Here is a 25,867-nt window from a genome sequence, read left to right on the forward strand (position 1 = left end):
TCTTTTCATTCATTCAACCCAAAGCACGGTGCGTTGCAGAACAGAAATGGTCCCCACCTCCATGCTCCTGGACCTGTGGGGTGAGCCTATATTGAAGAAGAGATGGGTAGCCTACTGTTCTAGTAGGAACTTTGCTGCAACCACTAAACTTTTTCAGTAAAATGTCAATGTCACGCTATCACTATTTCATCCAATATATGAGGATTGTGACTTCTCTCAGTCAATAACAATAAATGTCAGTGTTCCATGGTCTCAACGGGATTTATAACTATTAATTACCAGGTATTTAGTTTAAAAAATTAAAACTGGTGAGAGGGAAGAGACACTAGAATAGTAGAGTTGAAGAAATATGGCATCCAACTGATTCTGTAGGTATTTTAAGTTATATCTTTTTATTGAGTTGATCTCTAGAATAAAACATACAAAAAAATTCCCAGTCAAAAAAACATTGGGAAAAGCATGATGCTGGGAGTAGGATTTGGGGGCTCTGGTTGCTTATTACTCAATAAACCAATATGTGCCTAGTTCTATAGGAAGAGAAACATTCTCCCAAGGGAAAAGGAACTGCTAGGATTCATGACTCACCTGCCTTTGCAGAAAGTGTACCTAATACAGACACCTTTCTTACTAGTGAAAAGATCCAGAACGTCAGGAGAAGTCATTCGATGTTATGGTGTTCTCCTCGGTCTCTCATTACACTCACTCTTGGAGGCTTTGATCTTCTATTATGATGGACCATGAGCCCTGGTACTATCTCTGTGCCACAGAAGGCTGGCTTTACACTTTCAAGATTGTGTACTTTGTTTCTTCGACTTACTAACTGTTTTCAAATGAACAAACATCTAAAGACTTAAAAGTATGATTCAAAAGAAAAGTTCTCTGATAATATAGAATGCTTTTCCCAAGATTTGAGGAATGCCAGATTTTCACCAAAAACAGCTGTAAAGTCACTGTTCTAAACTTGATAGAGTGTCTAAAATAAGTTCAATCCTTTCTAAATATAATTAAATATAACAACTCTTCCATTTCCTGAAGTTCTAAAAGCCAAATTTGATGAAAACAGCCATAAAGAGGTAGGTTTCTTTCAAGAGTGTTTTTGTGACATATAAATATATTTAGCTATTTGCCCTTTCCCTTGCTGCCCAGCCCCCCCTCTCCCTAGCTTCGAGACAGAGTATACTACAGAGGGCAAATGTGTGGGAAAATACAGATTGAGAAATCACAAAAATGAAAGTTTACATCATTTGATAAAAATAGTAATACTTTACCAAATGGAAAATTCCAGCACATGAAATGTTATTCCAATCAGATGACTTACCTAAAAAACAAGAGAGAAGAACGTGAGAACTTGGTGTCAACTCTCAACAGACTAGATTCCATAAGACATGGCAGGTATCTGAACAACTGTCCAGAACAAACAGAAACTATGCCGGGCCAGGAAACACCAATTCCTTTAGAAACGGTAATTAACATCAGAAAGGAAATGGCAAACAGGGAGCAAAAGCAAAGGGGAAAGGAAGTGGTATTTACTTTCAAATCACTTGACTCATATATATTTTAAGAGGCCAGTTTTGGAAATGTGGACACATGTGCACATAAAGGCCGTAGCTAAAGTGTGGCAGTACATGTGTGCCACATTTCTCTCCCAAGACCTCTGGTTACCGTCTTAAAGAGAGACTGTCAAAGCTGCAAACTTTCAAATATCTTCACCTCATATGACTCAAGGAAAAGGTGCCACTGTATCGAGTGCTACTGTAATTTCCTCTGTTGATTTTCTTTCCCCCTTAACACTTAGATGTTTTGGCTGTTTCCTTTTTTATTTTCCAAAGTGAACACTGATGTTCATGAAAGGTGCCAGATTAACAACCTGGGGAAATTAAGAGCTTGCTCTATCAAGAGAAAAGGCTCAGTGTAGTAGAGGTGATGAAAGTTTCCCCTACACTGTGCTTGCCTCTGTACGTTAGCTCTGACCCACGGTCACCCCAGCTCTCCAGTTTTCATGGTCCATTAATGCCTTTTGACTGTTACGGTTGCTGACGGGGGAGGCAAGCTTGTTCTTGTTTTTAATGCTACCATTATTATTACTACCAGTCCTGTGAGCTCTTACTTCCTCAGAAAAGTTACGTGGAAACTTATTAACTATCGTTTTGCTTCAGGACAATAGGAAAATAAATTGAACTGAAGATGAATATTATATTCTTAATATTGCAGATTTGGTTAAAATCCATTAACGTCTTCAAATAGGAGGCAAAGTCTTGAGCAGTCAAGTTGAAACAGGCCTTGCTAAATTCAGTCACCTGCAATCTGAATTCTCATCCAGGGACATTCTAATATTTAACGGTCATAGACCTTTTGTTTTTCCTTTTGAGTCTACCATAAACCAGTCAATTTTATTATTCAGTAGCAACGATGGTAAAGTTTGATGGATGTTGAAGCTAAAATTATCATTATACATGAGATCTGAACATCACTATCAGTCAAATAGAGAAAAATATCTCTTTCTTCTATTTATAGGTGTTCAGGTTTCTGAATTGTCTGAGTATTTTGAAATTATTGTTCATTAATTCATCTCTCCTATGCCCCCAGAGCTACAAAATCGTTTTACTTCAACTAGTCAGATACCAACAACTATTTAGTGTTGGAACGTCCTGTGCGATGCAGTTCTCCACGCAAAATATAACGGTCAGAGCAAGACAATAATCCTTTTCCTATCTGGACCTTATAACAATAAGGGAAGCAGAGCTAGCAGACACATGCAAAATATTAATGGAACAATGAAATACACCACTGAATGCTGCTGACCAACAGACCAATAATTACTTAGCAATTATTTGGAAAGATCACAGTATTCATCCCAGCGTTGTTTCCTGTCTTTGCCATTGTACTTCTTTTTGTCAAAGACCAAATGCTCTGCAGCTAGAGTAGATTTCCATCTTGACATGGCCAGCACTTCCTGTAATTTCTAATCTCTAAAAGTGCTGGGGAATGAGAATTGCAGGGTCCCGATGACTACGGCAAACACATGGTAATAATTAGATGAAGGGTACCCTGGCTGCATCTCCTATGGAAATCTTGGAAAATGTTAGTTTAGGAACTTTGGCTGTTTCTTCCCCTTTGCCATGCATAGCCTTTATCAAGCGAGTCCTTATGGTATGAAAACATTTGGCACTGGCTCAAGTCTATGCTATTGCTGGCAGGGAACTAACTGGGAAGAAGGGGTGGAGTAGTTACCTTTATCAGGAAGGACTTTGACTTTATGGAAAGGCTCTTTCCTCTCCAGTGCTTAAGCAGCTTTACTGAAAGACTAAAACCCAGATGTGAGAGAAGAGATTATCTCCAAGGGCAGCGGCAATTTATTGTAATTATGTTAGCACAAAGATCAGGAAGGCGGAAAATATTATGACAACGTAGTAGGTGAGAAGGGCAACACCCTCTATACAGGTCTCAGGGTAAGGTTGTACTGGGAAAACCAACTCCTACCTCTAATCTGAAGGGACGCCTCAGTTTCCCAAACTGCAAGAAAATTAAAACCTAACTATTTGGCAAACTAATAACCTCACGCTCTGCAGTCACCAATGAGTGCGAGGCCGTGAGAATCTGCTGACCAACAGATATCCATCCGCCTCTACCCCCTCAGTGGCCAGTTCCTGCCAACTCCTGTTGCCACCGGATGACTAATATATCTTTCCCAATGACTCCTGTCAGTCCTCTATTACAATTTATAACAATGGCACTCAAAGCAACAAGGTCCGTTTTGCTTACACAACACTCTCGCTCCCATCGGTGAAGCACCTGTCTGATTTAAAGCACTTTGGAGGGTGGCCTTGAATTGCAACCAGAGCAAAATCTCTATACATTGTGGGCCAATTCTGGGCCTCTGCTCCTCAGCCACTCAGTTGAGAGTGTATTTTGTCCCTAACTGTGTTCTTCATTATCTCTTACGGTTTCTGCTGACTTTTGCCTCCTTCATGATTTGGTTTCTCTCATTGCACCACCTCTTTCTGGTGGGAGATTTACAAGCATGGATGTCCAGAATTTGGTATTATACAAAATGGATAGGTGAACACGCAAAAATCAGTTTTGTGAACATGTCACTAAGTCTCTGCTCTACATGGTTTTCTAGTCAAATGAAAATTTCAGGCAAGAAGACATATGGATCTCAATAAGTAAAAGATAAAAACACCAAATCTGAGAGACTTAAGTCATTGACTGTCATGCTGATGAAGAGAAAACAGGAAAAGCAACAAAGTCCTTTAGAGCAGAAAAAAAACCAGGTGATTTTTCCTTTTCTTCCCATTTCAAACATCTGCCAATAGGCTAATGAAGGCCAAGGACACAGAAACATAGCGAGTCTGGGAAAATTAGAGGCCACGAGATGGGGTGAATCTCATATAAAGAATATCAGCTAAGTAAGATACAAGCGAGCCAGTGGTACTGTGAGAATGATGAAGATGAATATGGCCAGGTTTTGGACAAAGTACCTAAAATAAGACCATACAAAAATACTTGAAAAGCAAATTATTATTATTTTTTTTAATTCCTCACAATGCACATTAGCAGAAAGCTCAATTTTAAGGGCTTGCAGTGGTTTAGTAATCAAGACGATGCACCTATCAAGAATCTTTGCTCACTTTGGCTGACATACTGCAATTATTTATTTGGTTATCTACTTCAAAACAACTCCAGGAACATTTGCTCTTGGCTTTAATTTCTTAGCCTAAATAGCAAATTCTAGGAGTCATTATGCTAAGGGCTCAGTGCATCCCGAATTGGAATTTTTTTACAGGAAGAGAAGATACAAGATAAAGAAGCTGGAATGTTATCGTTCCTTGGCTGAGTTTTAATAATATAAAATAAAAAGAGTAAAACTAAAACTTCTGGGATTTGAATGATGACATCTACAACTCTGTAGAAGAAAATTTTTTTAAAAGTAAACTTTAAAGCAGAAAATTACAGATGATAATTTGTTGAAAAGGGATGAAAAGTGAGACTCAAATTTATCCATTTGTGGGTAGTAGTGATGATTACACGGAAGGAGGAAAGAAGTATGTTGGTAATGTACTCAAAGGAAATGTGTTAACAGTTCCTATTATGAAGACATTTAGAAATTATTTAGGGAAATGATTTATACAAAAGAAACAATTCAAAGACAACAAAAACAAAATTTAATTAAGAGCCAAAAATCGATTGAGGGTAGAGGGAGAGATTACTTTCTGAGTTTATCTCAAATGGGGCAACTGGAGCCAGTCTCTCTTACTGCTCCTGGCCTAATACCCCACAAACATACCTATATCCACAGTTTATAACTACAACAAATTGTTTTACCAGAGAGCTATGGCTAAAGGCTTTCAGGTCTATGGCTTTAGGTTTTTTTTTAGAACTCAGAATCCTGCCTCCCTCTTTTCTATAAAACTTCAATTCTATTTTCTATCCAATTCCTTTTCTCTTTCCTCTGATTCTCCATTCTAGTTCGGGTGTATAAGGGTTGAAAAGCAACAGTGGAGATGGATAGGAATGAGACACAGCTGGCCTGTGGCAAAGGGGCTGTGAGCTGTGAGTAGGAAGCAGCCACATTTTGGAGGCAAGATTTGGCTCTTCAAAGCCACGGGAGGCTTTTTTCCTGTGTTCTTTCCTCCTTTCACCTCTTCCCCTTCATGGGAAATGACAGGAATTTAACAAAACACACAGCCTCTCTGAGTTCCTAACAGTCTCCTTTTCCTCATACCCAAGAGTGTTTAATTTATTGCTACTGCTAACATTTTGAATGTACCTGTATTTAAATTTTTCTCCTAAGAGTTTCAAAGAGGTTTATAAATTTTCATTAAAGCAAATATGCCTGGCCATATTTTACATCAATAAAATTTAACTTTAGAATGATGAGAATTCGGTTTATAAAAAGGTTACTTTTCTAGAATTTGGCTCATTACACCACATATACATTTCCTAGACTAGTGGTGCTTAAATTTTAAGCTCCATACGGCTCCTCAGGGGTGCTTATTAATATGCATGTTCTTGAGCCACATCTGATCATGGATTTATATTTAATCAGTCGAGGGTGGGGCCCTGGAATCTACATTTTTACTAGGCACCCAAGGAGATTCTTACACACCTCCATGGGGGATAGAGGGGCCTCACTGTGAGACCCTGTCCTAATCTGGGAGCCACAGCCTCCCAGCTTCAACTTCCCCAAGGCAGCTTGTTTCTTAGTCACACTAGTCAAGCAGTCTCCTGCAGTTCATACTGAACAGTGAGTCAAAAATACAAAGTGAGAACGAAAATGGTCCTGGACAAGATTTAATAAGGTGCTATCAGCTACACAAATACAGGAAAGAAAGGGAGGTGCCCTAGTTTCAATCCCACTTCCTTGTCTATGATGAGGTTTGGTATTGTGAATGAGTTGGTTTTTCTATTCATGAGACTTGGACCTTTACTGGCTCTCCAGTTCTGTACGCTGACTGCTGGCGCTCTCTCCCTAAACCACTGACAGCCTTGCATAGCCAGTCTTGATTTCCCAAACTGCAAGCAAATCAGAACCTAACTACTTAGACAAGTAACAATCACTTGAAATCCCATATGCAATGGGTGCGAGGCTGCGAGAAGCTGCTTGCCAACAGACACCAATGATTCTCCTGCCTCTACTTCTTCAGAGGCTGGTCTTCCCACCAGCATCATAGGGGGAATCTGAGACCAGAATTCTTCTTGATGGCACATGTGCTTCTGCTTTTAGCCTCCAAATCTTACCTCTTACATACTATCGTTATCCAGCCCTTATCCTCAGACCTCAATTTCCAGCCCCTGTACCCTCTCTTCCTGCTGCCCCTTTCTTGGATTCATGTTGACTACTCTGACCTAATATTAGATAATGTTTAATATCTTGTACCTTGCTTCTGACCTCATGATTGGTCACAGTTATTCTCTCAAAGATTACGAGGGGCTAAATTCAAAGGGGGTTTTCTTAACCCTCTGCCTCTCTCCACCGCTCTGTTGGGTGGACCCCGTCATACTTTTCCTTCCGTTGGTTTCAGTGACAACACAATTCTCTTATGAACATAGTGAGTATTTGATCTGCTTGGTAGTAATCCTTCCAACCTGGCACTACAAACAGAAAATGGAAGATATACTCAGCCAACAATACACACAATGTGTTGAGCCCAAGAGAGTTTCAGTCCAACCTAAACAAAAATTCCCTTCCTACCAACATCAACCTATAGGAGCTGCATTTTACTTGAGCTCTAGGTTTTCTAAAGAATATGTAAGAACTGTGTGAGGGGTGTAAACGTCTAGTACATTGTTTTGTACACCTGAAACTAGTAAAACAACAAAGAACATATAAGAAAAAAAAATCAAGTTGCATCAATATCACCTTGAAAACCCCTAGAAAGGTCCGTGCTAGAAGCCAACATACTCTCTCTCAGTGCCCACCCCAGGCGGGTCTTTCCTCTGGCACTGGCACAGATGATCATGTCTTTGGTTGGATACAAGAAGAAATAATTGGCTTGTGTTTAGGACGCATGTTGTACAAAACAGCACACGGAGCAAGGCAAGATGCTCACTCTGAGAGAGAACATGGATGGAGAAAAACGAGTACCCGTCATTTATCTCAGGTTCACTCCTGGGCGTAGACACACGGATATGACCGGAATGAGCTTGTCTGCAAAATGGAAATCATTATCCCTTCTCTGTTTATATTCATTTGCTGAGCAGGTGTAGCTGAATTTGTACAAATTTAGTGTCTGTATGATACGATTCCACCAAAGGATATATATGTACGCCTATTCTCTTGACCTGTAGCATCCCAAGGATAAACAAAGAACAGAGGCAGACACTGCATCAGGTATGAAGGTCAACCTGAGAGGACTGGACACTTCTTTTGTAAGAATTCCTTGAGTACATAATCACATGTGATGTATTGGAGAAAGTACTGGACTTGGTGTCGAGAGACTAAGATTCCAATCCCAATTCTGACACCTCTTTGCTAAGTGAGCTGGGCCAGTGTCCTCACCTCTAAAATGGGTACAAGTAAAACCGCTTTGAGGGTCACAAGAGAAAGTGCACAGGAAAGCTTGTACCATAGTCACTGATGCAGGCAGGTAGGTACCTGCTACAGGTTTGTTTGAACTAAAGCTGAGAGACAACACAGCCATATAAGGAAGAAAACTATCAGCATCGACACGACAGGACACATAGTAGGTGCTATGTAAGTATTTACCGAACTCTACTGAGAGAGACATCAAGCCGATTTGACCAAAGTGGTATGTAATTTGCTTGTTCTAACAGTCTTTTATTTTCTCCACATGGTCACTGGTACGAAGTCCACTTACGGCTTCATAAACATGGGCTTCAAACAAAAGTGCTTCTAATCAGATTTGGCAAGAAAAAGAGAGAAACACAGGGTGAGGTAAGTGTGAGGCTACGGTGCTGAATAACAGGGATGGCAGTGCCGCAGTGCATGAGTCACACAGACACCGAGCAGTACACAGCGAGAGATAATTCACAGGTAAACGCTGCACGAGCCATTACGTCATCCCTCCTCTGCCCTTTCTTCATCAATCATGTCGCCTGGGCTCTGATGCAACCCAGCAAGAATGTCTGATTTGCAGACAGCAGAGAGAGCCTCAGAACACACACATCCTCATCAGAGAAAGCAACATGAACCCAACTGAAGTTTCTGGTATTTCCTTTTGTTTAAGCCATGCTTTTAGAGCGGAAGTCTTATGGGTGGAATGTGAAACTATAGATTAAGCCTCTGCTCTGAAAGCCCAGAGGACTAGGCTTCATCACTTTGGACGAGTCGCTCTAGGGCTAGAGGCCCTTTCTACACCCATAAAACTACATGGTCTTCAAGGTCTCCTTCAGTGCTGCAATTTCATCATTAAAAATGCAGGCCCATCACACCTACACAATGGGCAGATAAACATTTAGTTGTACAAGTCAGGCACAAAAGCAGCTTTATGTATGTATTCTCTGCTATACGAGCATTCACAGTTTTGGCTACCCCCTGACTCACTAGGCGAGTGTGTAGCTATGCATGAAGCTTGCAAAAGCAAGGAAAATGTGGCAGGAATCGGTGGTCCTAGAAAGTGTGAACGTTCACACTGGAAATTATAGGGCTACTCTAGTCTAAACCATAGAAACTTACAAGCAAATGCTCATCAGGGCATAGAACGCATTAACATCTATTTTCAGCAGGGTGATGTTTGACTAAGCAGTCGTAAGGGATGCAAGGAAGAAAGGGGGAGGGGAGAAGGAGGCGACTCCAACCTGAAAATAACTCATGACTTAAGAGGGACGCTGTAACCCTAATTCTAAACCAAATTCGGGGCCAGTCTGCACGTGACTTCCCCGGGAGAGCAGCTTATGAGCCCACACCCCACCAGGTTCACAGGAAGGAGGCCCTTCTTCATTAGAGACGGATACAGAGCCGGGAGGAGGTGGTTGGCCCACAAGTCGGTCCTGCCATCAGACCTTCCACGTGTCAGGGCACCACCTTTCCAAAGCTGGTCAATGCAAACACTCACAGACCTATCACTGGAAGATCCACAGTGGAATCTCCAGAGAGGGGCATTTCCAATAAAATTTGGGATTCGAAGAAAACAGACAAACCCAGTGGAGATGAAAACCAAATGCCTGCAGTGCTTTCCTCATGGCCGACACTGTGTGGGGTCCCCTACCTTGCATGCTGAGCAGCTGGGGTGGGGGGTATCACCCCACTGCACCTGGAACAGCATTCAATGAGGTGCCCAGCCCTTTAATTGTTCAACCAAATGATTTATGAAGTTTGGCAGCAAAGACAGGGCAGACTGGTTTAAATTCAAAGGATCTAAACTGCAAGTCTGAAAACCTTGGCCACATCTGTAATGAGCACTGTTTCCCTTGGAAGGAAGAGAATAGCAAGGGAGAAGATGTGACCTGCCTGACAGGAAGACGGGACCCAGCTAGACGGAACACGTCTCCCAACTCCTTCCCCACCCCATTGCTTACCGATGCTCTGGCAGGCTTCCTACGAAAAGCAATCAGACATGGACAGTCCACTCTTTCTACAGCGAGAAACGTAAAATCAGCACCAACCCACACATTCTCATACACTGGGCTCAGGTGGTTTGTTCTGATTGTTTACTGATGGCATAATTTTTTTGTCAACTAGGGCAGGAGTCAGCCAACTTTTTCTCTAAAGAACCAGATAATAAATATTTTAGATTTTGAGGGCTCTACGGTCTCTGCTGCAACTACTCACCCTACCATTACACAATATGTACATGAATGAGCATATCTGTCTTGCAATAAAACTTTCTTTTAAAAACAGGTGAAGAGGTAGATTTGGCAGGCATAGTTTGTGGACTGTGTGTTTCCAAAGAGCTGAACTGTGATAACGTGACACGGTACTACCATATTTTTTACCACTTAAAACAATTTAAATCTAATCTTCAATTCTGGGAGATCTATCTTCTAAAATAACTAATCTTCATTAATAATAGGGATGATAAAAACGAATTTTCAATTGTGTGTGTGTGTGTGTGTGTGTGTGTGTAAACTACAGGGTAATTCAAAAGAAACTGAACACTTTCAAGAATGTATCGTTTAGTAACCAGGTTATCTTATGAAAATACTTGTACTAAATCTTCAAGTTACCCTTTCAGGTGTCTTGCCATAGGGCAACTCCAGGCTTTAATTACATGTTTATATACAACATAGTTACTGAGTAATACATTTTTGAAAGTTCTCAATTCTGTTTTAACCAACCTGTATATTATTTGTGTACACATTATAAAATGCTTTAAATCAGAGACACTAAGCTATAAACAATGGTTACTCCTGGAGAATGGGGGTTAGAAGTTTCACTTCTAGCGTTGTTGTTTGAATTTTTCACTAACACCTATTACTTTGTGAATAAAAAGGTGTTTGATTTTTATTTCGTAAAGAAGTGGTAGGGGTAGGCGATCGTTGGCACTGCCATTTAGAACTACTGACTTGAATCGCCCAGTGAAGGCGTTCTGTGACTCTCTTCTAAGTACAGTGTTTCTTGCCTTTAAACTTTCACCTGCTTTTACTCTTCCTTCCAGTTCCTTCTCCCCTCCGTTGATTCAGCCTAGCATCATTCCTAGAGCTGTAACTCACATTCACTCCACGATAGAAAACAATAACTATTTTATGAAGTTCCTAAACTGGAAGGAGGGATAGAGAAAAAGCGAGAAATACAAATAAATGCACATTATTTTCGGACTGTAGCGAGTGGTCTGAGTGACTAGGTGACGGGGAGGACCCAATGAGGTGATGTTTCGATAGAGACCTGAGAGCTAAGGAGGAGGCAGTCTTTTGAAGTAAATTCCAGGCTCAATGTAAAGTTTTCTGGTCGTGACTCAAAGCCACTGTTTTCAAATCCTGGTTCCACATTAAAATAGACCAGGGTTCTTCCAAAAATACTGATACCTGGGCCCCATGGCAGTCCAGCAACTGTCTGGAGGTGGAGTCCGATATTGCTTTTCCTTTTTTTTTTTAAAAAAAAAAAGCCAGGACTGAGCAACAATGCTCTAGAGTCTAGACACTTTTATATCAGCATGAACAGAAGCTTTCAGAGATTAGCGGGAACTGCACTATGGGTGAAAACGAACTATAAAGTTTGAGAATGGTGTGGGGATCTTTTTTTTTTAATCCAGTAAGATTAACTGGATGCATTGTTCGGTGATGTGATGAAGCCCTGGGGATTCTCCCTACACAGTTGAGCAAGAGACCACAGAAACACACAGATCTTTTAATTGGGACCTTTTGCCTGAGCCTCTGGCAAGCTGTAAAGCAAATGAACCGTCAAGTGACAGATTTCTTTGATGTGTTTAGCAAAGGGCTGACTGAAAAGGCTAGGCCCTGAGCTCCTCCTTGAAGGCTAATAGATTCAAAACTGGCTGAACCACAGAGAGAGGTTCCCAAGGCAAGGATTTAGTGTATGAGGCGTACGAATATGCTTGTTCTCATATCCATACACCCCCCTTCACCTAAGTCTGAATAAAGTTGGTAACCGATGACAAGGAAAGCAAGAACCACTGGAATTGGTTAATAATATTCTAAATAATTTTAGACAGTTCTTGCAACTTCCATCCAACCATCCACCCAACATTACACACCTAGCATTACACACCTACTGTGTGCTTCCTCAGGTGGTGCATGGAACATACCCGCCTCTCATTTCGGTGAGAGAGAAACACAAGTAATAATTGCAACAGAATGGCAGAGCACTTTCTCCCTGTTACCTCTGTACCTTGCACTCTCTTCTGCAGTGTAGAGCTTACCACACTTTCTGTCATGTACTTAAATGTTTTCTCAACTAGAGGTCCTTAAAAAACAAAGACTGTGTTACTCTGTATCCTTAATACCAAATACAATTCATGGCATAGGGTAGGCATTCAACAACTGTCAACTGAATCAAATAGCAGATACATATGAGCATATAGATACACATTGGAAGAAGTGCCTACGGGAGCTAGGGAAGGCTTCACACAGAAGTGGTATCAGAGATGAATCTTAAAGGATGAACCAAAAATCTTCTGGAGCAGGTTTCTTCCAGGTGTGTGTTTGAACTGTCTGCAAAGCAGTGGAGAGGTATTCAAAGTTTCTATGCGGAAGAAAAAGATGACACGATAGAATCAGATTAGAGTTGAAGAATCATCTCTCTTGAAACATTGTGGAAAGTGGATGGGAGGGTGTGAAAGCAGTAAGTCTGGTCGCAGGGAGGGTCAAAAGGGAGTGTGTGATACTACAGTTGCTAGAAAAGATGGGTCCAGAGCAATTCAGGATGTTTAATTAACTGGCAGGATGCAGCTGGCTGGGTGTCATGGCATGTGAGTCTGACTTCATCTATTTTTCTTGTGTTTTTCCCCCCTTTTGCCCAGATCCCCTCCTTTACTATCACTGTGAGAGAAATTATTCTGTCCTGTCCTATTATGTGTATTGTTAAGCTAACTTAAGTCTTTTGTGAAACAAGGTGGAGACATTATATGTATAGCAATCAGATACAATGGTCCAGGGAGAGAGAAATTTTGACTTTCTACAAAGAAGACAGGCAAAGTAGTGCGGCCATTAGCCAAAGCGTGGACTAGCGCAAGGAGAGCTAGTTTGGGAGAAGAACGGTCCTTCTTTATCTCTAGGTCATATGCTCTAAGACCCCAGTGGATGCCTGAAACTGCAGATAGTACTAAACCCTATATATACTGTTTTTTCCCTTTACCTACATACCTATGTAAAGTTTTATTTATGAATTAAGTATAGTAAGAGATTGACAACAATAACTAATGATAAAGTAAACAATCATAACAATATATTGTAATAAAGGTTATGTGAATGTGGTCTCTCTCTCTCTCTCTCTCTCTCTCTCTCAATATCTTATTGTGCTATACTCACCTTTTCACTTAAAGGAAGTACTTTACGGCTTCTCTTTATGAATGGCCAGCATCACTGCAATTGTGCTTTGGGTCCATTATTAAATAAAATAAGCGGCACTTGAACACAAGCCCTGCGATACCGTGACCTGATGGCTGCCAAGTGACTCACGGTACATGGTATATACAGAGTGGATATGCCAGGCAAAGGGATTATTCACATTTTGGGCAGGACAGACTGGCATGGCATGAGATTTCATCATGCCACTCACAACGGTGTACAATTTAAAATTTATGAATTATTTCTGGAATTTACTGTTTACTATTTTCAGGCAGTGGTTGACCGTGGGCAACTGAAACCATGGAAAGGGAAACCATGGATAAGGGAAGAGTACTGTAATGAATCCCATTTGGGAATTCAAGTGGAGCTGGTCAGAAATCAGCTGGAAATAATGACTGGAGCTCAGAAAGTGTGAGACACAGGTTCGGGAATTGGCAGCATATATGTCATTACTGAAGTAACTGGTATGCTGTTAAACTAGCTTTCAGAGAAAAACAAAACAACCCCCCTACCTCGATTTGTAGCACTTGCTGATTTCCATCGCATAAATACCCTCATCTCGGCCAATTTTAAGCTACCAACATGACAGTCATTGAACCAAAGGTAGAGAAAAGATGCATACAACTTGTTCTTAGAAGCTGGCTCCAACATACCACTGGCAGAAGCCAAAGATGAACAAAATTATCCAGGGCTAAAATGAAGAGCAAGAATAAAACCCTGGGAAATATGGATATTTAAGAGTTGGGCAGAAGATGAGCCAGCAGAGGGGCTTAAGAAAAAGCAGTCATGCAAGTAGGGAGAATATGCCGAGCAAAAGGGGTCACAGAAGGCACAGGAATAATTCAAGATGGACAGAGTGGTCTATAGTGTTAAATGTCGTTGAAAGGCGATGTGAAATAAATGAGGGTAGAAAAGTGTCCTCTGGGTGTGACTACAAGGAGGCTGGAAGTAACTTTTGCAGTGAAAGCCCAAGTATAGGCTGAGGAATGAAGAGAAGGTAGACAGGTAGCAGATCTGATTGGAGGAACGAAAAGGGCTGTAGGAGAAATCGGGTGCGAGGAAGTAAAGGCAGGCTGAGGGCGCTTTCTCCTCAGCACCATTAGTTAAGATGAAAAAGTCCGACCATGACTTTGGTTGACAGGAAGAAGATGGTGGAGAGAAAAGGGGATGATGAAGGTACACAGGAGAGAGGGCCAACGTGAAGGTCTCTGTCCTTGAGTAAATCAGCAATAATGGAATTAAGAATATAGATTAGAGATGAAGCAGATTTACCTTGGGTAAGAGGAGGAACCCTTTTGTCCTGGTAATGGACACCAAGTAATTAGAAAGAATGACAGCATTGAGTTTCATCTTTCCTTAAGTAGCCTGAAGAACTCTCAAGAAGTTATGTGATCAAAAGGCATCCAGGAGATAAAAGAAGTAAGAGGATGATCAAAGGTCTGCATAAGCTACAAGAGAACTAGCTCTACCAAGTTGTGAATAGGCTGCATTTTTCTCCTAGAAAAGTAGGGCCACCCATAAATCCTACTTCTTTTGGAAACTGTGTTTAGTAAATGTCTAATTCCAAAAATACACATTCTCGGATATCTATATATCTATATCTATATCTATATCTATATCTATATCTATATCTATATCTATATCTATCTATCTATCTATCTATCAATCTATCATAGAATGTGTTGATACACACACATTTAAACACATGCAAAATGGATTAAAATTCATCCTATTTAAAGATGTTTACAGTGGGCTACCATTTAGTTAGAAAATATTACAAGAAAATACTTTCAAGTCTAGGGGCAGCCGGATGGCTCAGTTGGTTAGAGCATGAGCTCTGAGCAACAGGGTTGCCGGTTTGGTTCCCACATGGGCCAGTGAGCTGCGCCCTCCACAACTAGATTGAAGGACAATGACTTGGAGCTGATGGGCCGTGGTGAGGCACACTGTTCCCCAATTAAAAAAAAAAAAATACTTTCAGGTCTAAAATAGGGATATCTAGGGTAGGATTATACTTTATAAATACATATTATTTTATGGAACTAAGTAATTTTTCAGATGGCAACAAATCTTGCTTAGATTAAATACTCCTTCAGTGACGCAGTATGATTCTGAATTTCCATACAACATTAGCTGGTTTCAATGCTGTGGTCTATCATGAACCTGGAATGACACGTCCGAAAAATTTTTGTTCAACTTGATCTTCACTCTTGACGTGAAAAACTCAAGCCCATATTTTCAAAGCCATTTGCTTCAGAATGCATTATATTTAATTTACATTTTAACAAGGTTGTGTAATAAGAGTCTGATTGAAGAGTTAGGTTGTCAGATATTTGGTATTTATGGGATTATCAAAACTCTGTTACCTCCTGCTGTTCTTATTTTATGTTTCGAAGAACATTCTCTAGTTTCATAGCTGCGTACAAAGTTTTTAACTGTTACCAAATCTACTCTATTATTCACTTCAGAGGGAGTGACAGTAAAGATCACTGAAGTATTTTTTTTTTGGAAGCACCTATATTATTTCCCTGTCACATTTCCTATTATGTCCCCCTCCTCCCTCCACCTATTGTAAGAACTACTGGTGAACTGTGCCATGGCAATTTTGAAAAACTTCCCTAAGTATTCTATGTGTAGCTAAGATTCAGAACTATTGGGGAAGGAAGACTTAAGCTCAAAACCTGGATTTGTCACCTAATGGTGACATGTGATGCATTTTCTCAATAATACACTGGCCAAGGATTAAATAACACATAAAAATCACTTCATATATTTTCAGCAATGGGAATATTTCTTGAACAATTATTGTTACATTCTTAAATTTACTACCATTTATTAGTAAATTTCTAAAAAATCCTATTTACTTCTAAAAACCTCACTGGGGACATTCATGGACTGTTCTAACCCTCTGGAGAGGTGTATGCCCCTGAAAGTGGCATCACGTTCACAAATAGGTGGACCACCCATTGGATACGGTCACACTTATTTCTAAGGAGAACATCCTCTCTTTAAATAAGACATGGGCTGCTTATTTGTAAATGCGCGGGAATTTTCTGCTCAAAACGAATTAGTACAGTAACTGTTCTATTGTTAATGCGGGGGTGGATGACTTTATTGGTTTTGCATCAGGAAAGTTCCTGACTCTCAAGTGTCTTTGCATTATGGGAACTCACAGACCAGATTATGTGTGTCTTTTGCCATTTGGGATATTGCTTGAGCACTCCGATATTTTTCAATTCTCTAGAGTCTGCTTTTTATTTCTACCCATAATTTAAGCCCCTTGAGGGAAGGGGCGTGCTTTATACTCTTCCAACTCCCCCCTGCTCATAGAAGGAGTCAACAAATATTTGTTGGATGAAAATATGAAGGAAAATTAAGTGTCTGCTCCCTCCTTGCACCCCACTCCTGGCTTCTTTACGGAATTCCAAAAAGGTACTATCTTTTACAGACATGGGTGGATTTTTCTTCTTATGTTTTTCTTTTCTCCCTTTGGACACTGATTGGAAATGTGTTTTCAACTCTGGCTGCATATCAGAATCACATCAGGGAGCTTTGGAAAAAATACCAATGTCAGGCTATATCACCCCTAAGATTCCGATTTAATTGGTTTTAAGTGGAGCATAAGCACTGGTATTTAAAAAAGGCTCTCCAGCCAGTCTAATTGTAGCTAGGACTGTTGGAGCACATGAATAGGTATTCAATAAACACTTGTCAATTTGGTTTGAAGTTGAGAGGAGGTGTGGTAGGGATGGGGGGGTTGAGCTGATAGCTCATCTCGTTCTCTCCCCAGCACTTATCAAGTGCCTGATGGTAAAAGGCTTTCAGTGTAAGTCTGATGGCACAGTGAGCAGGTGAGTGAATGGATCCATGTCAAGTTCTCTGATGTGTGTTAATCGGCTCTGGTTGCTGGTTCAGGTCCTGGTATGAAAACAGTGTCCATTTCTGTCTTTGCCTTTCTATCCTTTCTATCCTCTTCTTGATCACCTTCCCCACCTCTCAATGGAAATAACTTTAGGGATGGCACTTTCTGTTTTGTGCATCACAGTATTTGTAGGGCTTAGAGCAGTATCTGGCATTTCACAGATGCTCAGTAAATATGAGTTTACTGTATTACTTTTTCTCTCACACACAAACTCACAAATGCAAATACAGAATTGCAAAACTAACCACTTTAAGACTCAGCCTTCTTAATATTATCTCCAGAAATAAAACACTAGCATTATTGCTCTTACTGAGTATAATTCACTCTCCCACTAGTATGGGGGCGCCTAGTGCTTTAGAACTAAGGGACTATTCCAGGTTCTTGATCCACCTGAAGTCTTAACCATAGCTATGGTAAAACCAGTCTGAATATAGACAGACATTTGTTATTTCTACTCTCCCTTCTATCACATTAATGCCTAATTTTTAATATTAACATATTTACAACATACTAGCACATTAAAACATGATTGCCTTACTCTTGACACCTGAGGTGCTTTTCTGCAGGAAAAGATATTACGGAGACTGAAGTGATGAATATTTTTTAAAAACTGATTTCACAATTCAAAAATGTATCATTATAAAGGCAGAGGAGCTTGCAGGAGCAGTGAAATGCAGGAACAGGGCTAAGAGAACAGGGTCACAGCGTGGATCAAGGAATGAAGTCTGAGCGCTGGAGTAACCTGGAGAAACTGGCACAGACAGAAGTCTACAGAACGAGGGCTCCAGAAGAACAGAGGGGTGGGAGGTGGGGGATATGGCACACGGGTTGTTAGACAGCAAGAGATGGACTTCTTTTCTAGCGCATTTCCCTGTGTTCCCCCCATTCCCAGCTTTATTGCCTAGAGTTCTAGAAATGTGGTCAGGAGTCCCTGAGAAAGTAGAGCAGCAGAACTCAGGCTAGAGAACCTAAAGCAGGAATCGAAACACTGGCTGTTAATTTCCGGAGCCTCACTTTGGACTCTGTGAGCTGCAGTCATAAGCCTCACTTAAATGGAGAGTTTGTTTTTCTCCAAGAAGGATATCATAATGTTTCACACAGCTGTGGCTGGATCCAAACAAGATAATGTATGAGAAAGTGCTCTATGAATTGTGAATCACTAGGTAAATGCTGTTAGTTTACTCTATTATTAGACTGGAGAATTTGTTGAGAAAAAGATATATCACCCCTCATTTTTCCTTCGCAGTCCTTTAGAAAATGTACCTGCTCTAAAGGTATAAACAGGCATACCACATTTCTAACAATTCTATACAGAAATTTGGAAACACAGAAAGTTCCCAATTACTTGGTACTCTGAAATAAGCTTTCATAGAATCTAAGATAGAAGCCAGGGGAGTGAAGGCACGTGCCAGATTTAGGACAAAGGCACAAACTGAAAAATGAAAGAACTGGTCCCAAGAACAACTGGCCAATGGTGGGAGTCAAAGTGCTATCATAACAGGTGTTTCTGTAAAACGTATAGAGACATCCAGACAATTCCACTTTCCTGTGTTTAGAGGAAGCAAACAGAAAGGGTTATTTTGTTTGTTTGTTTGTTTGTTTGTTTGCACCATTTTAGCTGCCAGTCAGGATTGAACTAAAATTATGACTTTAGAAATGGCTTTTTAAAACAATTTTTTTCTTATAAGAAAAACTCAGATTAAAATTACTGACTTTCTAACAGAAAAGTATGTTTCAGATTAAAATGAAAGATCTCATAACAATTATTTTAGTTTTTATTCATTTATTAGAGAATAAAACAGTTGCTGAAATAGAACAAAAGTAAAAATGAGATTATTATGAAGCATGTATTGACTAACAATGAAATTATAGCTCGTCTTTGCAGTCTGGTGTACTAGTTCTTTTTACTTTGATTTGATTAGCAAAATATAGTTATTCCTCAGAAACAGAATAATGGTCTGGAAGAATACTACTCTGGAAATCTTTTAAGAATCACACAGGATGAGAGATTGGCAGCTCTGTTTTAAAACTATGTATACTATTGTTTGCCAGATAAAGTTAATGAAATGTTTACTGCTGGAGTGTTATTTTTAAGTTAACAAAAGCATTTTTGCTAACTTGCTCATTGGACATATGCATACAATTTGAAATGGAATTTCAAAATACTTTTATTATATCCACCCATGTAGAAAATAACAGGTTTCAAGACTGTGCTAAACTAATTCTGACTTTTGGTTCATGTTAATAACAGAACTGTTAATCTTGTCAGACAGGCTTTCTGTTTTAATAAGATTAAGGCCATAGTGGTTCAAGCTTCTGTAGTTTAGATCACTAGCACCTAAATACAGTGGGACCTCGGTTTTCGAACGTCTCCGTTGATGAACCTTTCGGTTTACGAATGCCGTAAATTTCATGGATCTATGGTATCATTAGATAGCAAAATTCATGCTAAATTTGCAGTTTTAGGGGTTGATTTTAAAGGCATTACTTTCTATGGGGAAACCGTACAGCGGTTTTTGAACGTTTCAGAACTCGAACCGTCTTCTGGAACAGATTACATTCAAAAACTGAGGTACCACTGTATTTCTTTGCACAGTCTCCCAATATAATTTTGCTCTCCCAACTATATCAGGGCTTCTCCACTTTGACACTATAGACATTTTTTTTTTGGATAACTTTGTAATGGGGGCTGTGCTGTACATTGAAGGATGTTTAGCTGCAGCCCTGGCCTCTACTCACTAGATGCCACAGCACCACACAACCACAGTTGTGACAACAAACTTGTCATTAGACATTACCAAATGTCCCCTGGAGGGCAAAAGTGTCCCCACTGAGAATTACTTAACTAGAGGAAGAAATAGTCTCTTCTCTCTACTTGAGTTCTTGGGCCCATACCCATTACCACTTTAGTTTATCTCAGTATATCAATCTCTCTCTCTCTCTTTCTCCATCTTTCCATTTGCAATCTATGATTTCTCTCTTTGAAAATTCTCTCCCCCATTAAGAAAACGTAAGCATACTAATCAACCAACCTCAAGTAAGTTCTGCAACAGATACAGCTACTGTCCTCTGTGTTTTCATTCACTAGGAACTTTTACAAAGATTAATCTTTATCACCACTTCTCAAACTTTGGTGTTGAAAATAATCTATGCTGGTGTTACATCTTTTCTTTATTTTTTTCTTTAAAGGTAAAACACCTACCAAGCACACATATATATCATTATTCTCTTTATTTTACAATGGTATGTCTTCATAGCCATGGAATGGAGGGCCATGTATTTAACATGGCAAACTTCATGATCCCAAGATATAGCACAATTTATATAGTGATGTATGGGCACCATCCATCAACCATCCTATTGATGTAAGCTATCTTTATGTGTCTTATAATTTCAACACATTTGGAATAATTGGTTCTTATTAAAATAAAAATGATTTAAATATGTCTTTTTATAAAACTTAAAAATATGAAAGTTCAATAAATGTTGTTGGGAAAACTGCATAAATACATGCTAAAACATGGCACTGGACCACTTTCATACACTATACACAAGAATAAACTTCAAATGGATTAAAGACTTTAAATGTAAGACCCCAAACCATAAAACTCCTAGAAGAAAACACAGGCATTACTCTTAGGAACATTTTTTTTAGATATGTCTCCTTGGGCCAGGGAAACAAACAAACAAACAAATCCAAAAAATATAAGAAACTCATACAATTTAACACCAAAAAAGACAATTGATTTAAAAAAATGGGCAGAGAAGCTAAATAGGCATTTCTCCAAAGAGGACATACAGATGGCCAAATAAGACACATGAAAAGATGCTCAACATCACTAATCATCAGAGAAATGCAAATTAAAATCACAGTGAGATATCACCTCACACCTGTCAGAATGGCTACCATCAATAAATCAACAAATAACAAGTGCTGGGGAGGCGATGGAGAAAAGGGAGCCCTTGTGCCCTGTTGGTGAGATTGTAAATCGGAGCAGACACTATGGAAAACAGTATGGAGGTGAGCATACTTTCTTGAGATTTGTTTTTTGAGATAACCAATTCCATTTTTGGAGCTCAACTTTTATTTTTTAAAAAAAATAAACTATGACCTCCCCTAGGATGATTTTTTACTCAATCCTCTTGCTACTCCAATTTACCCAAGTCTTACTAAGCTTTACTTTGGGTAGTCTATGTTTTACCAAGAAAATGATGTACTGAATATGCCATTACTAACCACATATGTCCTGCACCCCCACCCCTCGACCTCCCTCATGGCAAATCCTTTAAATATTCAACAAGATTTATCTTGTTCCCACTAAATCTTTTCTTCCAAGAGCATGTCCTCAGTTTATTTAACTCTGGAATCCCAGTTGTCTAAATTCCTTATCACTGTGGTCATTTGTTTGTTAATATCCCTTTTAAAATATGGCACTGAGATCTAAATGTGTTATTTTATATGTGCATAGAATTATGGGACTATTTCAGCGTTCATTCTACACACTGTGTTTTGAGCTGGTGTTTGTCTACATAGAATGCCCTCAATAAATATTAGCAGTATATACAGTTTCTTGATTTTATCATACATTTAGCTTCTCAATCGGGCAGGATTCTAAGAAAAAAATAGGTTTTCCTACTACTACTACTACATAACTCTTTCCTTTCTACATGCTGGGATCCCTCCCCCACAGTGGTTGGCCAAAGAGGAGGTTTAGCTTATCTGGCAAAGGTGTTCATTCTTTCTAAAAAGCATCTGAAGGGGGAAAGTCTTGGCAAAGATCATCTGAGAACAGAAGCCCCTCGGCAGTGTGCAGAGTAACTTGCAGTGACCAGGGACACAGGACAACTGATCACATTAGAAAGCTAATACAAGTGAGAGAATTTCACAAACCTTTCGAGGTCACAAAAATGTTATCCAGGGTACATGACCTAATGCAGACTAGCTGGTGCCTTCTGCTTCTGCTTTGCCATTATCTGTCAGTAATAAGTGGTTAAATCCTAAAAATATATTATGGGGTTTTCATTTTTGGCTCTAGATTACTTGTAAAGAAAACAAAATATAACCTTTAATTTGGTTTGACAAGACATACTACATAATAAATAAATTAATTGCTACTAGTAAAACTGTACTCCAATAATGTATTTTTGTCTCCCAGGCACATTCCAATGTCACTTAAAAAAATCTGCTTAGGCCAATTTGTGATGTACTTCCAGAAATGTGGATCAATTATTTCACACCTGAACATTTGGTAGAAGTCAGTTTTATTTTATCCTGTGTTGTATACCTGAAAATACACACACACACTTTTTTCACACAGACCAACGTATCACAGAAGTCAAGAAATTAACTATCAAAACAATAATAATAATAATAATAATAAAAACTATTAGGTAACTGATTTTTATCATGTAATATAGGATTTTCCCCTCTGCTGGCCATCCTCCTGTTTTCAGACCAAATCCGTGTTCTCGCTTCTTTTGGCAAGTCATCCTATATTCTGAAATTATTCCATCAGATCGTCTATTCTGCTTTGCTTTCATCCTCTGATTTTACTTTTCTCAGTAACTACTATAGAGTCACACGCAACACTGGTTTGAAGAGCTCGGAACAGAGATTCTAGGTGAATAATGTGTTAACTTCCATTTCTCTACATCAATGCTAGAGATATCTTTCTTGGCTACTTCAATAACTCAGAAAAGTTAGGGAACAATTTCCTTGAGAAATTATTTTCAAAAGGCACTGAAGACAAGTGATATAATGGCTGTAAAAAGGCTTTGAACCCTCTGAAGGAAAAGCATTTCTGATATGTTCATTATTGTGTATATCATTCCCGATGGACACAGAACAATGATTTCCCTCATATTTGTGGAATGGGTCAAAAGCACAGCGAATATGGGGGTACTTCAAAGACGTCCGCCCCACACATTTTCATACAGCACCGTATGTATTCCTTTGATGTGAGAGACTAAAAAACATGCTTAACACAGCTGCCTTCAGCTGCAAGCCCACATTACATGGATTTATTTATTTTTTATTGCTGCATAAATTATCATTTCATAGGGTTGGGCTGTTCAATTGTCATCACAAATTTTATAAGCACATTTTTGAAAAATGTGGAAGGATCATTCTATGAAATACTACATATGGCATTAAAGAGCCATGCAAATGAATGGTGGTCTGGGTACATCCATGATTAAACAATTCAATGATTCAAAAATAATTTCAAAATTACCTGAACAATAATCGGCACCCACTCATAAACATACAGAATCAGGTTAGTTTGGTGGATGCGAAATGTGTAATAAGCATGATGCCAGTAAGAAAAGAGACCATGATACAACAAAAAATGGAAAAATGTGTACTTAGGTATAATATTATTAACATATACTATAGTACTATTTCCTAATGGTAGCAGGTTCAGAAACAGACAGTAATAGCCAGGGCTATTCAGTTGTCTTTTAAGTAAAAATGGAAGATATTTGCAGCTCTATTTATTGCTGAGTTCACTAAACACTAAAGAATTTATTAGCTCATATAAATTTACTAAATAAGATGACAAAGCCTCAACCAACCAGCTATAAAACGGTATTCAGAACTCTTTGTTCTATAAATTTTCATTCATTTGACAAGTATCTACTGAATGTCTGTGTGCTGGGCACTGCTCTAAGTGCGCTGTGTATGCCTTCATGTACGAGGTCTGACAATTAAGTTCGCAAACTCATCCTAGAAAAAGTGCTACATACCTCATTGCTGAGTATCACTATGGTCACCTTCGAAGTACTCCCCTTGGGAAGCTATGCACTGATGCCAGTGCCTAGTCCACCCTTCAAAGCAATTTTGGAACTCTTTTTCTGGAATGGGCATCAGAGCTGTAATCGTATTACCCTTGATGTCCTGAATGTCATCAAAATGTCTTCCTTTCAATATTTCCTTTTTCTTCAGGTAAAGAAAGAAGTCATTGGGGGTCAGATCAGGTGAGTAGGGAGTGTGTTCCAATATAGTTATTTGTTTCCTGGCTAAAAACTCCCTCACAGACAGTGCCGTGTGAGCTGGTGCATTGCCGTGATGCAAGAGCCATGATTTGTTGGCGAGAAGTTCAGGTCACCTAACTTTTCACGCAGCCTTTTCAGCACTTCCAAATAGTAAACTTGGTTAACTGTTTGTCCTTTGGTACAAATTCATAATGAATAATCCCTCTGATATCAAAAAAAGTTAGCAACATCGTTGCAACAAGTTCACGAACTTAATTGTCAGACCTTGTATGTATATTTATAAATGACTAAAATAACATACTGTATTTGTCAGAAAAGTACAACACAAAAATCAGTATGCTTGGCTTTGTAATACCCTCTCATGTAGCTTCACTAGTATTTATATCTGTGCATGTGATTAAATATCTGTATACATTTCTTCCTCCTTTGGGTGAAGATGAGAAAATATTGGACTTTCAAATCAGGCAGACCTGGTTTAACAATTCCAAGTAAACTGTACAATACTTGAAAAGTTATTGAAACACCTTGAATTTTCTACTTGTAAAGTGGGGATGCATACATTCATTAAGTCTGTATTAAATGCCAACTATTCATCACTGAGGGTGCTGGGAATACTGGGGAGAATGACCGGAAGACAGAACAGACAGGTGAGGAACTACAGCCGCATGACAAATGCTGTGACAAATACGGGTGCCACGGAAGCCTGGAGGAAGGAGGGTTTGACTCTTCCTAAACCATTTGAGGAAGGCTTCACTGAAGAGGTAATATTTAAGCTTAGTCCTGAGGTTAAATGGGAGCACGCCAGGATGTTACATGTCTGGAAATGTGAAAGCACTGGGGGCAGGCGTCAAAGAACTACAAGCACCACAGACCCGTACAGGGCCGTTGGGAAGCTCTGACAGGGTGAGAGTCTGTACCCACATGAATGAAAGGGGTCATAGGTTCTCCAAACCTTGGTGTCATCTTTGCCTCCTTCTTCACCCCGATATCTTATTAGCAAGTTCAGTATCTCTTGTTCACCATTCTACCAAAGTTCACGCCTTCGTTATGCCTCATTTGGTTGGAAGAGTCAAGCTGTTCAGCAAACACAGTACTTCTGCAAGTATTGAATGCTTGCCTGACTCCAGCCTAGCATGGCGGGAAGAAGCACTGGCCTGGGCAGGTCCGTCCTGGTCTACTGAAGAGCTAGGGACCTCAGAAATGTGACTCACTCTCGCGTGTCACTTGTAACTAATAATGCAGAAAGAGGAACAATGAACAGCTTACCAAGTGCCAGGAAGGGTACAAGCTCTGCAAATAGATTGTCCCATTTGATTCACACAAAAATGTTTTAAGAATGATCCTACTATAGAACCCCATCCCTTACCCACAATGACATCATCTAGAGTACTAAAAAGCCCATAGTTTTTCAGGAGTTTCTAACAACTCACCTGAATAACACCTGAACTGAAGGTATGTATGGCTATATATAATTTTTATTCCACTTATCATATATTCTCAATACTGCCCACTATGGAAATACAA

The 25,867-nt window shown here is 39.5% G+C and overlaps 2 protein-coding genes across 5 annotated transcripts in view; one reads left to right on the forward strand and one right to left on the reverse strand.

Moving 5' to 3' along the window:
• Positions 1 to 25,867, reverse strand: part of CMSS1 (cms1 ribosomal small subunit homolog) — a 334,520-nt gene that overhangs the window by 142,674 nt on the left and 165,979 nt on the right. The window contains exon 1 of one of the 3 annotated variants that reach the window (XM_074332954.1): positions 1,269 to 1,318. The exons of the other annotated variants lie outside the window; for them this stretch is intronic. Within the exon in view, the coding sequence (XP_074189055.1) occupies positions 1,269 to 1,290 (22 nt within the window). The 5' untranslated portion in view covers positions 1,291 to 1,318. Of the gene's footprint in view, positions 1 to 1,268; positions 1,319 to 25,867 lie in introns of those variants that run through there. 3 annotated transcript variants of the gene reach the window in all.
• The window catches only part of FILIP1L (filamin A interacting protein 1 like), a 267,397-nt gene that overhangs the window by 81,801 nt on the left and 159,729 nt on the right, over positions 1 to 25,867 (forward strand). The gene's annotated exons all lie outside the window — the stretch shown is intronic.

This window comes from Rhinolophus sinicus, linkage group LG01 (assembly GCF_036562045.2).
Source record: "Rhinolophus sinicus isolate RSC01 linkage group LG01, ASM3656204v1, whole genome shotgun sequence".
Lineage (NCBI taxonomy): Eukaryota > Metazoa > Chordata > Mammalia > Chiroptera > Rhinolophidae > Rhinolophus > Rhinolophus sinicus.